The 15,674-nt window shown below is 39.2% G+C and overlaps 1 protein-coding gene across 1 annotated transcript in view; it reads right to left on the bottom strand.

Moving 5' to 3' along the window:
• Positions 1–15,081, bottom strand: part of WDR49 (WD repeat domain 49) — a gene marked incomplete at its 3' end in the record, with an annotated part of 152,809 nt that extends 137,728 nt beyond the window's left edge. Inside the window, 1 exon segment of the mRNA XM_080654711.1 lies at positions 14,706–15,081. Coding sequence (XP_080510837.1) covers positions 14,706–14,849 — 144 coding nt within the window. The 5' untranslated portion in view covers positions 14,850–15,081.
• Positions 15,082–15,674: the final 593 nt, after the last annotated feature.

Below are 15,674 nucleotides of genomic sequence, written 5' to 3'. Positions count from 1 at the left end.
CTATAGAAAATCCAAGATATAGATAAGCCCAAATCTAAATCCTCCATAATGCCATCAGTCTTCCAGATTTTTTTCTCTATAGAAATAGAAATGTCTGTGTGTTATTTACAAAATGGGGTCATGATATACATCTTTGCTGCTTTTCCACTTTAGGCCACATCAGGAAGCTATGCCTTGTACAATAAATACTGGTCTTTATGATCATTTTAAAAAAATACTTTATTGATATCAGAGAAAAAGGGAGAGGGGGAGATAGGAACATCCTATCTAATAAAGATGGAATATGCTAATTGACCATCACACCCTCACAAAGATGGCAGCACCCACAGCCACAAGATGGCAGAGCCAAGTCCCCTCAGCTCCGCGGGGGCCGCAGGCATGCAGCAAGGCTAGGCCCGCCTCCAGGCGGGTCCAGCCACTCCACGTGCCTGCCTCTGGAGTCCCTCAGTCCCCTCAGCTTCCCAGCCACCCAGGGCTGGCCCGAGGCACAGGCAAGTCTCAGATGGCAACTGCCCAGCAGCCCAGGGCCAGCGCAAGGCACAGGCAAGCCTCAGATGGTAGCTGTCCAGCCGCCCAGGGCCACCCGAGGTTCAGGTAACCAGGGCCAGCCAAGGCTTGCGCTGCCAGCAGTGGCAGCAGCAGAGGTGTGATGGGGACGTTGCCTTCCCCTGATTGCCAGGTCATGTCCCACCCCTGAGGGCTCCCAGACTGTGAGAGGGGGCAGGCTGGGCTGAGGTACCCCTCCTCCAGTGCATGAATTTTCATGCACCGGCCCTCTAGTCAATGATAAGAGAGAAATCATTGATCAGCTGCCTTCTGTATGCCCCCCAATGGGGATAGAGCCTACAACCCAGACATGAGCAGGAATCAAACCATGACCTCCTGGTTCATAGGTCAATGCTCAACCAATGATCCAGGGCTGGCTGGGCCTTTATCATCATTTTTAATGGTGGCACAATATTCTACAGAGAAGACCTACAATTTACAAACCCCTATTATTTTCAATGTTCCAAATTCTTTGCTGTTTTATGTAAACCAGCCAGCAACAAACATTCTTATACATACATCTTTGCTCAGTTGCCCAATTATTTCCTGAGGGAAATTTCCCAGAAGCAGAATAGCTGAGTCATAGAATTCACACATTCTTAAAGTTTTTGATGTATTTGCCAAACCCCCCTCTGGAGATGGTTGAACAGATTTACACTTCCTTCAGAAAAATATGAGATTGCGTATATTGCCCCAAAGTTGCGGTTTTCTCATTCTTCATAAAACTCATCAATTGGTTGCTAAAAAATAGTTCTAGTAAGCCTAAACATTTACATCCTTTCTGGTAAAACAGAGCAATACATTCCCAAAGCAGACACTTAATTTTTTCAAAACCTGCCAACTTTCAGAAATGTTGTTTATGTTTTTTCCCCTTAACATTTTCCTATAGTAATATTGGATAATGAAATGATGGAAGAAAAACTTTCTTCTTTTCTCCTACTTGGTAAATAAGGACTTGCCCAAGACAAGAATATAGGTCCCAGTTAAAAACTACGTAGAGAGCATAATTCAATTTGATCAGAAATCTGGGTATTTTCTCCTCTGTCAAATCTGACAGTGTGTTTGCATGTCACAGACCAAGAATCACTGCCCTTATCCATTGGTTAGCATTTTCTTCCTGAAAAAGTAATGCCTAATGAATTGTAAGACACTTAGAGAAATATTTCCCTCTATCCATCTATCTATCTATTGATCTATTCAGTAATAAATGTGTATTGAGCATGTACAGCACAGAAGCTAGCATAGGGTAGGTTTATTTACTTATTTAACAAATATACATTAAGTGCCTGCTCCATGTCAAACTCTATTGTAAGCTCACAGCACCAGCTTTGAACAAGACAGACAAGGTCTATGCTCTTAAAATACTTATACTTAAGGGGGGAGGCTAGGTGGGTTGGTCATAATGAATGACATATGGGTCGAGGCACCAAGATTATAATAAGGTCACAAGAATCACACTAATTATTGTTTTTCCCCATTTCAAACTGAATTTAACCTTTAACCATGTCAAAAAAAATTCCACAAATAGAAATCTTGTGTGGCTCAGAAATCTTTCCTTGGTTTGAGATTTTTTTTTTTTCTGCATTTACTTCAGATCATTAGAATTCGGCAATGTTTCTTTTTCTCTACATGAAAAAAATGTTTCTAATAGGATCTCAGAATCTTGTCTTCCCCAGAACCTGCTAGTTTTAACAAGCATTTCACCATAAATAACATTTCTTCTGCCAAATATTTGGCGTGATTTTAGGGTAATGTTTCGTGACAGCTGAATTAGTATGTGCTATCAACATGCATTCTTTCCTCCATCTCTGTAATTAAATTTAAAATGAACATGCTGCTTTCTCATGCTTCATTCTGTCGCACTTGCCTCAACTTCCCTTGGTTACAAAGCATATTGATAATGAATATGTATTAGTGTTTGCTGTCAAACCCCATGAACACCTTCTGGAGCAAATTAGATATGTAATTCCAAAACAGAGGCAGCAGTTTATATCACCTCTTGCAATTTTCACCTCCCAATGCACATTCATGAGAGACTGAACAACAGAACAGGAGAGATTAGTCTACCAGCCAAGGTTCATATTGCTCCTTTTGCTTGCTTGAATAGATTTTAGTTGGTTTTAATTTTCATTTACATTATGATATCAGTGATTCAAAAGCTCACCAATATAAATGGAGTTTAAATTTTGTGGCTAACAAAGGCACGGATCTTGACATCTCTGTACTAAATTTGGAGTTTGGAACTAAACTTTCTTAGACCAAAATTTCAACAATTAGATTTGCTATCAACTGGTAAATTAGAATTGAATTGCAACTGCAGGAAAAACAAAAATCAATAAATCTATCTTTCACTTTTAAATAAAGATAATCATAATCACCGAAATGTATAATTATCCATATCATTTTTCTCTGTCTATGGACATTGTCAGTTCTCTGCTTTAGACCTAAGTGAGTTTATTGCTATCATCTGCTTTGTTTAAGCTCGGAACTTGGGGGCAAGAGCCTGAACAGAGGAATGGTGCAGCCAAGAGACAATTGAGCTTCAATGACCTTCATTTGGAAATATCACTACAGAAGGGTAAGTGTACAGTGTTTTTAAAAACAATTTTAATTGTGTGTGTTTTTTAAAAAATAATTTAATTGAATTTGTTTGGGTGATATTGGTTCACAAGACCATACAGGTTTCAAGTGTACAACTCAATAAAACATTATCTGCATAGTGCATTGTGCACCTATCACCCCAAGCAAAGTCTCTTTTCTTTTAAAAAAATTTTTCTTTATTGATTACGGTGTTATTACATATGTGTCCTTATCCCCCCATTCCCCCCCCCTTTCCTCCTCCCTCATGCCCTCACCTCCTGTTGTCTGTGTCCATTGGTTAGGCTTATATGCATGCATACAAGTCCTTTGGTTGATCTCTTTCCCTTACCCCCACCCTCCCCTACCTTCCTTCTGAGGTTTAACGGTCTGGTGGATGTTTCTCTGTCTCTGGATCTATTTTTGTTCATCAGTTTATGTTGTTTATTATATTCCATAAATGAGTGAGATCATGTGATATTTATCTTTCTCTGCCTGGCTTATTTCACTTAGCATAATGCTCTCCAGTTACATCCATGCTGTTGCAAATGGTAAGAACTCCTTCTTTTTTACCGCATCATAGTATTCCATTGTGTAGATGTACCACAGTTTTCTAATCCACTCATCTGCTGATGGGCACTTAGGCTGTTTTCAAATCTTAGCTATTGTAAATTGTGCTGCTATGAACGTAAGGGTGCATATGTCCTTTCTAATTGGTGTTTCTAGTTTCTTGGGATATATTCCTAGAAGTGGGATCACTGGGTCAAATGGGAGTTCCATTGCCAATGTTATCACCAATAAGGACTTAATCTCCAACATCTACAGGGAACTCATACAACTCAACAAAAGGAAGATAAACAACCCACTCAAAAAATGGTCAATGAACCTAAATAGATACTTTTCTAAAGAAGACAGAAGGAAGGCCAAGAGGCATATAAAAACATGCTCAAAGTCACTAATCATCTGAGAGATGCAAATCAAAATGACAATGCGGTACAATCTCACACCTGTCAGAATGGCTATCATCAACAAATCAACAAACGACAAGTGCTGGAGTGGATGTGGAGAAAAAGGAACCCTCGTGCACTGCTGGTGGGAATGCAGACTGGTGCAGCCACTGTGGAGAACAGTATGGAGTTTCCTCAAAAAACAAAGTCTTTTTTCATTCCCAGCCCCCCTCTTTGCCCACCTCTACCTAGCCCCCACCTCCCTTTCCCTCTATAACCACACTGCTCTCTGTGTCTATGGGTTATGCTTTTATGTTCTTTAGTTAATCCCTTCACCTTCTTTCATCCAGCCCCTCTCCCCTCCCCTCTGACAGCTGTCAGTCTGTTCCATGTATCCATGCCTCTGATTCTATTTTGTTCATCAGTTTATTTTGTTCATTACATTCTACATATAACTGAGATCATATGGTATTTGTCTTTCTCTGACTGGCTTATTTCACTTAGCATGATAATCTCCAGGTCCATCCATGCTGTCACAAAAGGTAAGATTTCCTACTTTTTACAGACGTATAGTATTCCATTGTATAAATACACCACAGCTTTTCTGTCCACTCATCTACTGATGGGCACTTGGGCTGCTGTCCTCTTGTTAGAAACCATAAGTTGAGTCAAAGAATTTAATGTATCCTGAATTCATGCATTTTAGAGCTGGGAGAAAGTTTAGAGAATCTACACCAAACTCTTCAATTAAAAGGAAAATACAGAGGCTTCCTATATTTAGTAACAGCGTTGGTGGGGTCTTGTGTCATCATTGGGTATGCTATACTTGGCAATATGTGAGAAATGTGACATCAAAATGGTACAAATTACAGTTCTTTATTTTCTTGTTTCCTTTTAATTCTCAGTAAATTTGAAAAAGTAGGATTTGGTCTATAGGTCTGGCTATGTCGATGAACCAGAAATGAATAGCAATAAGCATCTTTGCTTTCCTTCTCTCTCCTTCATAACAAGTTTTGTGGTTTCCCTTCCTGTTCCAGTCCTGGCCAAAGCTCAGGTTTAAATTATTTGTTCACAAAAAGCACTCCTCATCACTCTTTCTGATCCCCATTAAGTTTTATAAGCACCTGTTCCAAAAGCACACAGAGAAACTGGAAAAGGCATGAAGCTGTTAGAACTTGTCACAAAATTCCACACAAAGACCACAACGTTCAAGAAAACCAAATTTTCACATGTTGACACACAACTTCACTTCCTGTGTTTTGGTGATGACATTGTTGGCTAACCTCACCCATGAATTCTAACAAGTCAGGTGAAACCACCAAAGAGTCCTCTGTCATTTCCAATTGTGCCAGCTGCAGTGGAATTGGATTTGTCTTCACGCTATTACCTAATGCTGAGGAGAGGGACCTGCCGAGCCTCACTGATTTTCTGCTGCCATCAAAATAGGGTTTTTGATTCCACTAAGGGCATCAGGGCGAGAAATGCTCTGACCCGCTGCCCCTGTTCGGTAGGTGATGAATTGACGAAGGCTGCTGAATGCACTGTGCACTATGTAATAGAGTTATAAATTAAGCTTTACCTGTTTGCCTTCTCACAGTCTTTATTGAAATGCCTTTAGACAGGAAAATATAATTTTAAAAAAGTAACGGGTTATTCTTATCTTTTCCTTCTATTCTTCCATTCTTTCTCCGCATTGATTTCATTGCAGGAATTGTTGCTTATTTGCTGAATACACATTAATTTCAAGTTACCAAGACACGTGCCTGTGTGTTAGTAATGTAGCATGCTTGTTTTGTTAATGAAGCCCTTATCCTAATCCTTAGAGCAACATCCCAAAGAGAGGTTGTCTTGTGGCAGCCATGCCATACAATGGGCTGGAGAGTTGACAATCTTCATTCTCCTTATGTATAAATGGGAAATAAAAATGTCTGCCCTGACTACATTCCAGGTCGGTGAGAGGATCAAATGTCAAAATACTTACAGAAGTGCTTTATAAAATCTTACCATACTTGAAATAAATTAAATTTGTATTCATCATTTTATCTCCACTGATTTCCAGAAAGAGTTCTAGTTCAGTTATAACAGAAGGTTCATAGGCAGTTGGACCATTAAAGCCAAGATAAAAGAACAAGAGTCATATAATGAAAATAACAGATAATTGTCCCAGAAAAATCTATGCTAAAAATAGTTCTCTCAGTTGAACACTAAATTTAGCTTTTAACTTCTTGGCAGCTAAGGCAGAACACAAAACACCATTAGGCACATGACTCTCCTTAATTTTCAAAATAAAGCATGTTGGTTTATTAGGAGAGAAGAAAATATTTTTATCATTAAACGCTAAGAGCTGTGGGAGAAACTGCTTTCTGGGCAAACACCTGTCTACATTTTCCAGTCACCCATGCAAGTGAGATGTGAGTTTGGCCCATAAAAACTTCCCCATGTGCTGCTTCACGCTCCCCCGCCCCCCATGCTAGCTTGATGCATGGCAAGTGTGGAAAGCAGAGGTTAAAAGGAGCCTGGGTACCTGAATGTCTACTTGGAGCTGCCCATCAATTAGAAATGCCCACTTTCTATTTTCAAACATGAATGAGAAAGAAACCTCTATCATGTTTGAGCTGTTCCATCCAGTTTGCACACTCTATGAAAATTAAGGTTTCCTAATTTGGAAGTTTGTTGGATAACATAATACACAGAGTTTTTCTTGGCGGGAGTGGGGAGGCTTTATGAATTTGTGTGCCATCCTTGTGCAGGGGCCATGCTAACCTTCTCTGTATTGTTCCAATTTTAGTATATGCACTGCCGAAGTGAGCAGCAGAGTTTTTAACTGTAAGTTTTATTTAATTTTTTGAAATTGTCATGGACTATCTTATATCTTGTCAGAGAGGAGCAAAATCTAGTGGTTTTAAGGAAAGGGAATGAAACAAGAATGGGTGATTTTATTTATGTGTTTGATTCCTGGGGTAGAAAGAAAAGGAGCAAGAGATGAGAATAGTTCTAGTACATGAGACACGTCCAGGAAGCCCTGTCCATTTGGGTAACTTGATAGCAAAGATACAATGGACAATGAGAAGACAAGAGAAGACTGTTCCTTAATGAATTGGGAGGAATCCCGAGAGTTTTAAAAAAAAGGACAAATAATGGAGGGATAGAAAAGAACTAAATCTCATTTTCTTTTTCTTGTTAATCCCCACCCAAGGGTATTTTTCATTGATTTTTTAGGGAGTGGGAGGGAGGGGGACAGACAGAGAGAGAGAGAGAAACATCGATGTGAGAGAGACACATCAATTCATTGCTCCTGCAAACGCCCAGACCAGGGCCAGGGATTGAGACTGCAACTGAGATATGTCCCCTTGACTGGAATCGAACCTGGGACCCTTCAGTCCACAAGTCAGTGCTCTATCCACTGAGCCAAACTGGCTAGGGCAAATCTGATTTTCTTGATCCCCTTAGAGCCTCTCCTGCCTGGCAGGGTGTCAGAACCTCGGCGCTGACCTGTTGGAACAAAGAAGCATTGCTGATAGGCCCTGCTGTAGAATCTGTCTGCAGCCATCTTTAACATTTTATAAAGACAACCAAGCATAAGGATATCATACATTCTGTGGATTTATTCATTTTATCACACCTCAAGCACAATTCTCAGACAAGCACATTTGCCTCCGGTCCTTTGATATGAAGTTAGCACAAGTGTATTGTGTTTAGTTTCCACTCACCCCCAAGACAAGTTTGTTCTGAGCACCCTCCCTGAACATCTCTGGGGACTTCCTCATCAGAATTTTACTATGCCTTTCCCACCCTGAATTTACCAGTTTTTTTGGCCCTTTCTATTTTGAGTATAAACACCCTACCACCTTTTACAGGTCATTTAGGAGATTTTGTTTTTAGCTATTTAAATCTAAAGATTTAGCAGGACTTGGTCAAATGGCAGCATGGAGTAGACAGCATAGGGCCAGCCCTTGGCTTTTGTCTGAGGGCTGAGCCAGAACACCTGAGCCAGAACAAATGTTCCAGCAGATGATACAGTCCAGGGTTGTTGACAGAGGCAGGTCAGGACCCAATCCAGTGCGTCCAGCAAAATGGGCAAACTACAGTCCCAGGCCAAATAGGCAGCAGGACATCTAGGACCAAAGATCAGAATGTCCTGCCACGTAGAGGTCAACAGTGAGGAATTACAAAAAAACAACAACACACACACAAATACTCAAACACCTTCAGAGCTATACTCTGGGAACAAACTCAATATATGTCAGGTCTCAATGAGACTTTTCCAGAATCCCATTTCCCTTGGCCCATAATTTCTGCTTCTCAGCATTCCTATAAAATCAGCAAGCCACAGCCATTTTTCCTTACACAATAGCTGACTTTTGAAGTATCTAAAAAAATGTAAAATATGGTTCACATCAAAATAATATGAATATCCAGAGATCATGCCATTTCTCTAAGCATTATAGGTCTTACAGGAAAGTTTGAGTAACAACCATTTTATCATTCTATGAATAATACAAGTTTCCCTCTCAAGCTGACATATGGTGTTTTGGACCCCACCACTTGAAAAAAATGAAATTCACAGGTAATTTTTCTAGTACTTCTACCTAGGTAACTTTTTTGTTCTAAAGAAGAGGATCAAGACATGGAAAATGATGCTTTTGCACTCTTCTATGTGAATTTATGTCTTTGCAAAGTTTATTGCCCCCTGCCACATCCTACCACAACTAAAGGGAATATAGAAGCATCATTATGAGTGTTATTAGACGTTTAATTGCCTTTAGGGAATATATGAATTAGAATCAAGACATTAGAGCCCAGCCATTGTAGCCCATTAGTTGAGCTTCGACACATGAAACAGGAGGTCATGGTTTGATTCCCGGTCAGAGCACATGCCCAGGTTGTAGGCTCAATTCCCAATAGGGGGTATGCAGGAGGCAGCCAATCAATGATTCTTTCTCATAATTGGTGTTTCTATTCCTCTCTCCCTCTCCCTTCTTCTCTCTAAAATAAATAAAAACATTTTTTAAAGGAATCAAGTCACTAGAGACCGTGTGGTTCAATATCTACTCACTGAACTTGTAATAGCTATTAATTGAGCACTTATTCTTTCAAGTCCTCTCCAGACAGTATCTCACTTAATCCTCACAACAATCCCATTATCCCCATGTTAGAAATAAAGGAAACAGGCTCAAAAAGGTTAAGTGATTTGCAGAGTCACATTATAAGTGGCAAAACTGGAATTCAAACAATAAGTGATTGTAACTCATTGGTACCATCTTGCAATAAATATAAGCATTACTTACTTTATTTCTAAATGTTACTACCAAGATTTATATGATATGTAGTATTTCATTTGGAAATATGTGTGAAATATTTGCTCCACAGTTGAAAGACCCAATTTTCCATTTTTCAATTAAGCATCACCACTGCCAATTAAGGAGATGGACATTATCTAATGTCCGATAATTCTTCAGATGCACATAAGCAAACAGAAAGAGAGAGAGAGAGAGAGAGAGGGAGAGAGAGAGAGAGAGAGGGATAAAGGGATCTAGTGTCAGAATCATGGCTGTAAAGTCTGTCTAGAGCCATCTTTAGAATTTTATAAAGACAACCAAGCAAACAAATTGAGAGACAAAAATCACATAATCATATCAATTGATGCAGAAAAGGCATTTGACAAAATCTAACATTCTTTCTTGATAAAAACTCTCAGCAAAATGGGAATAGAGGGATCATACCTCAACATAATAATAGCCTTATATGACAAAACTACAGCCAACATCATATTCAATGGGCAAAAACTAAACCCATTTTCCCTGAGAACGGGAACAAGACAGGGACACCCACTTTCACCAATCCTGTTCGATATAGTACTGGAAGTACTAGCTATAGCAATCAGCAAGAAGAAGAGATAAAAGGCATCCAAATTGGAAAAGAAGAAGTAAAACTGTCTTTATTCCCAGATGACATGATACTATACATAGGAAACCCCAAAGACTCCATCAGAAAACTACTAGACCTAATAAATGAATTCGGCAATGTAGCAGGATACAAAATTAACACCCAGAAATCTATGGCCTTTTTATACACCAATAATGAACTCATAGAAAGAGAAATGAAAAAAACAATCCCATTTACAAATGCACCAAAAAAATTAAGATACCTAGGAATAAACTTAACCAAGGAGGTAAAAGACCTGTACTCAGAAAACTATAGGACATTGAAAAAAGAGATAGAGGAAGATATAAACAAATGGAAGAACATACCATGTTCATGGATTGGTAGAATTAACATCATTAAAATGCCCATACTACCCAAAGCAATCTACAGATTCAATGCAATCCCCATTAAAATACCAATGACATATTTCAAAGATCTAGAACAAACTCTCCAAAAATTCATCTGGAACAAAAAAAGACCCCGAATAGCTGCAGCAATCCTGAAAAAGAAGAACAAAGTTGGAAGGATCACAATACCAGATATCAAGCTATATTACCAAGCCATGGTTCTCAAAACTGCCTGGTACTGGCACAGGAACAGACATATAGACCAATGGAACAGAAAAGAGAACCCAGAAATCGACCCAAGCCATTATACTCAATTAATATTTGACAAAGGAGGCAAGAGCATACAATGGAGTCAAGACAGTCTCTTCAATAAATGGTGTTGGGAAATTTGGTCAGATACATGCAAAAAAATGAAACTAGATCACCAACTTACACCATACACAAAAACAAACTTAAAATGGCTAAAGGACTTAAATGTAAGACGGGAAACCATAAAAATCCTATAAGATTCCATAGGCAGCAAAACAGCAGACATATGTCATAGCAATATCTTTACAGATATAGCTCCTAGGGTAATGGAGACTAAAGAGAAAATAAACAAATGAGACTACATCAAAATAAAAAGCTTCTGCACAGCAAAAGAAACCATCAACAAAACAGCAAGAAAGCCCACTGCATGGGAGAACATATTTGCCAATGATATTTCAGATAAGGGTTTAACCTCCAACATTTACAGAGAACTCATACAACTTAACAAAAGGAAGATTAACAATCCAATCAAAAAATGGGCAAAGGACCTAAATAGACACTTTTTAAAAGAAGACATACAGAAGTCCGAGAGACATATGAAAACATGCTCAAAGTCACTAATCATCCAAGAGATGCAAATCAAAACAACAGTAAGATACCATCTCACACCTATCAGATTGGCTATCATCAACAAAGGACAAGTGCTGGAGAGGATGTGGAGAAAAAGAACCCTCGTGCACTGCTGGTGGGAATGCAGACTGGTGCAGCCACTGTGGAAAACTGTATGGAGTTTCCTCAAAAAGTTAAAAATGGAACTCCCACTTGACCCAGTAATCCCACTTCTAGGAATATATCCCAAGAAAACAGAAACACCAATCAGAAAGGATATATGCACCCCTATGTCATAGCAGCACAATTTATAATAGCTAAGATTTGGAAACAACCTAAGTGCCCATCAGCAGATGAGTGGATTAGAAAACTGTGGTACATCTACACAATGGAATACTACACTGCTATAAAAAAGAAGAAACTTTTACCACTTGCAACACCATGGGTGGAACTAGAGAGCATTATGCTAAGCGAAATAAGCGAGAAAGATAAATATCACATGATCTCACTCATAATTTGATGAACAAGAATAGATCCAGAGACAAATGGCGGGGGGTGGGGGTGAGGGGGTGTTAGAGAGCAACCAAAGGACTTGTATGCATGCATATTAGCATAACCAATGGACACCAACACTGGGGTGGTGGGGCCTTGCCCGGGGTGGGAATGGCTGGGGGGAGAAGGGTCAAGTGGGGAAGAAGGAGACATATAAAATTTTAGACAAAAAATAAAATAAATAAATAAAAAATAGAAAAAGACAACCAAGCATGAGGATATCATATGTTCTGTGGATTTATTCATTTTATTACACCTCAAGCACAATTCTCAGACAAGCACAATTGCCTGTTGAACTTCTCCGGTCCTTTGAGATGAAGTTAGCACAAGTGTATTGTGTTTAGATTCCACTCACCCACAAGACAAGTTTGTTCTGAGTACCTTCCCTGAACATCTCTGGGGACTCAGATTGCATCTTTAGTGACTGGGCTACAAATCACTGCCTTTAGAGTTCTGTGTTACAGACAGGACAGCTGCTGAGGGCAATGTTTCCTTTTGCAGCTCTATCTATACCTATGGGCCCTATGCTCATGACTGATGGACTGGACTTCATGGAAATCGCCTAGGGTATCATTCTTCTCTAGGTGCCCATGCTGTTTTTGAAAATCATGTTGGCCCAAGGGCCTAACTTGTAGTCCTACTTGTACATGTGCCATTGAATTCTTCCATTTTGTGTGCATTGGGTCTGTTATAAAATGGACAGACTTCATTGTTTTTCTTGATAATACACCAGAAAAGCTCAATTCCTTTTTTAAAAATCGTCATTAGATTCTCTATGTTCATGCAAGCTCTGGACTACAATTTCTTCTCCCATCGGTAATATGTGCTTTCCCAACTGGTAATTTCAAAATTAGTTGTCTGGCCTTTAAAACATTTAAAGTTAAAAAAAAAAAGAAGAAAGAAAAATCTTGACCTTGAATTGACCAGTTTCACATGGGTTTATTCCCGATAATCAATCAGTAATTTGAAAAGAATGCCTAACCTCCCAACCTTCTGAAGCGGTTTCACTCTCTAACATATCAATATTATAATGTTGACTCGCCTAATAAACCGAGCATTCAAATTGTTTGTGTTCTTAGCACCAGAATAAAACTACCACGTTTCTATTCATTGCAAAGTCAAAGCTGTCATAATCTGCTGATATGTTTTTCTCAATGCCCTGTCAAAATGTTTGCTACATCTGTCAAAATATGCCAAATTTATTTGGGGCATCGGACATGAGCAGCACTGAAATCTTTCAGACAAATGGGGTTGGATAAACAAATACATAAAGATTAGAATGAGCAAAGTGTAGGGCAGAGCAGGTCTTTGCTACTAAATATGATAGATTCTGTTGTAAAAAAAAAGATTGATGCTATCGGGACAGGAATTTATCAACACAGGTAAAATCTAACTTGTTATACAAAACACAGTATAGTAGTTTTTCAGTGGTTAGCAACTACTTTTTTTTTTATAGCTAAAGATTAAAATTTGTGCCAATTACAGGTTAATATAGTTGTTAGATTTCATCATACTTTGTTAATCTCAAGGTAATATTCCAAAATATTGTGTATCTATTTCAAATTAATATGGACACTTCCAAGCACCCTTGGAGGACCTTCTGAATCCCTGAGATCATATTTTAGCAAACATAATGAAGTAGAAAGGATGGAGGCTCATGCCTATCTAAGTTCCACAGCACAGAAGAGCACTTCTTCTTGTCCAGATGAGAAACTAAAAATCATTATGATGAGTATTCTCTTAATGGTGCATACCCACAGAATTCCCAACTAATTAACTAAGAAAAATATTATGCATTTATAATTAAAATTCTTAAGGTTTATTTTATACTAGAGTCTCAGTGCACAGATTTGTGCACCATTGGGGTCCCTCAGCCTGGCCTGTGCCCTCTCGCAATCCGGGACCCCTCAGGGGATGTCGGACTGCCAGTTTCAGCCCGGTCCCTGCAGGCCAGGCCGAGGGACCCCAGTGGTACATGAATCCATGCACCAGGCCTCTAGTATGCATATATGATCTTTGGACAATCTCTTCCTGCCCTCCCTCACCTCCCTTCCATCTGAGATTCATCAGTCTGTTCCATGTTTCCATGCCTGTGCATTGAGCATCTGCCCCCTGGTGGTCAGTGCGCATCATAGCTACTGGTCAAACAGTGGAACAGTCACTTAGGCTTTATATATATATATATATGTAGAATTAAAAAGAAAACTTGTAATTTTGTTTTTCTTGGCACTGCTCCAATATTTAGAAAAAGCGTGGGAGACTGGTCCCTCACTTGGGATCTCCAGACAATGAAGTAGCAAAATCAGCTTTGAAAAGGAGCTGTGTTACTCAGGGGGAGGCAGGGAGAATTTTTTCAAACTAGAGGCAGATATTTGCATTTCCAGCGTCCTACTTCTCTGTTATTTGCAAGAAGAGTTATTGCTGGGAGTCACCTTAGAGTCCTGGCTTTCCCCACTCATAACCATCCTTTTCATTGATCTCTAAGAAGAATTTTGTCCAAGAATGAATTTTCCTTCCTCTATTGTAATGGTATTCAACAGAAGCAATTTCATACTAAATAATGTAATTTGGTTGGAAGAATGGAGGGATAAAGTTACTCTGGTGTTAAACCCAAGCCTGACCAATTCTTTAAAAATTCCCTGTTTTGTTTTGTTGTTTGCTTTGTTTTTAAGAATAATGCCTTTATGTATTTCTCTTTTTTTATTATTTTATTTAAGTACAGTTGTTATATACTCTTATATTGGTTATATTAGTTTCAGGTATACAATTAGCAATGCGACATTTTTATACCTTATGATGTGATCACCCCACTAAGTCTAGTAATCATCTGTCACCATGTGAATTTATTTTTAACATTAAATATATTAGCAATTTCAAGAGAAAAATCTCCCTTTTCATCCTAGTCTCCTTCATGAGCAAGTCCAAGTCTCCAGTAAATGAGATGAACGCTTACCTCAAAGGCCCTCTGGATTTTGACAAAGTCGCCCACACTGAGCTGGTTTTCAAGCCAAGCTGTGCTGTGGTCTTCACCTTCTGTCCTCCCTCGCCCAGTCTCTGACTCCTTGTTCAACTCAAGTGCAGCACTCTGGGAACTCATAATGGCTTCACCTCTTTCAACAGCTTTCAACTATTTCTATACCTTTATTTTTTTTTCTTCCAAAGGTGTCTTTGAAAAAAACAACAACAACCCAACTTAGCAATAGAATTTCAAGTAAAGATACATTTCAAGGCTTATAATAAGGAGGCAGAATGTTTAAGCTGGGAGGTGGAGAATGAAACCCTCAACCCCACTCTTCCTGAATTCCACAGCTTATTTTCCAAGTCCACGTGCAGTGGTTTTAAAACACCCCCTCCTTATACTCGGTTGGACCTGACTTGGTTAAAAATGGATAAAGCTTCTTCCCCCAATGTTTATAGCAACGGGTCCAGAGTGCAGCTTCTAATCCTCATTTCACACGCATTAGCAAGGCAACTTCTCAAAGCCCTGTTGGCTAACCTCGTGTCTGTTAACATGTTGTGGTTTCAAACTCCCTTTTCCTGACTGGAGACATTAGATGGGGCAGCTGCCAGGTTTCGGCCCCGGTGTAGCGCTCCCCTCTGCAGGCCGCCTCCCAGCAATGCCCAGTTTCTTCCTCTGTTCCTGCTGCTTTTGTATGTTTCCTGGCAACAAACGGAGAGCCAACTACAACTTTCCCTTTTCTCCTCCCCCCAGCCCCCAACTAACAACTGACCTGGAAGTTCAATTATGCAATGAACATGCTGAGGTTTTTGAAAAGGACAATTTAGCCCGCTCATTTTTCATTAAATCTTATCACCGTTTTATTTAAAGACATCTTTTATAAATATATTTTCTATGAAGCATGTCATGTATTATAAAACAATATGATTAGACAAAGAAAAGAGTGTGACCTTCAGGAATTGT

This window comes from Plecotus auritus (assembly GCF_963455305.1).
Source record: "Plecotus auritus genome assembly, chromosome: 2".
Classification (NCBI taxonomy): Eukaryota; Metazoa; Chordata; class Mammalia; order Chiroptera; family Vespertilionidae; genus Plecotus; species Plecotus auritus.
This window is presented reverse-complemented; position numbering and strand designations above follow the sequence as displayed.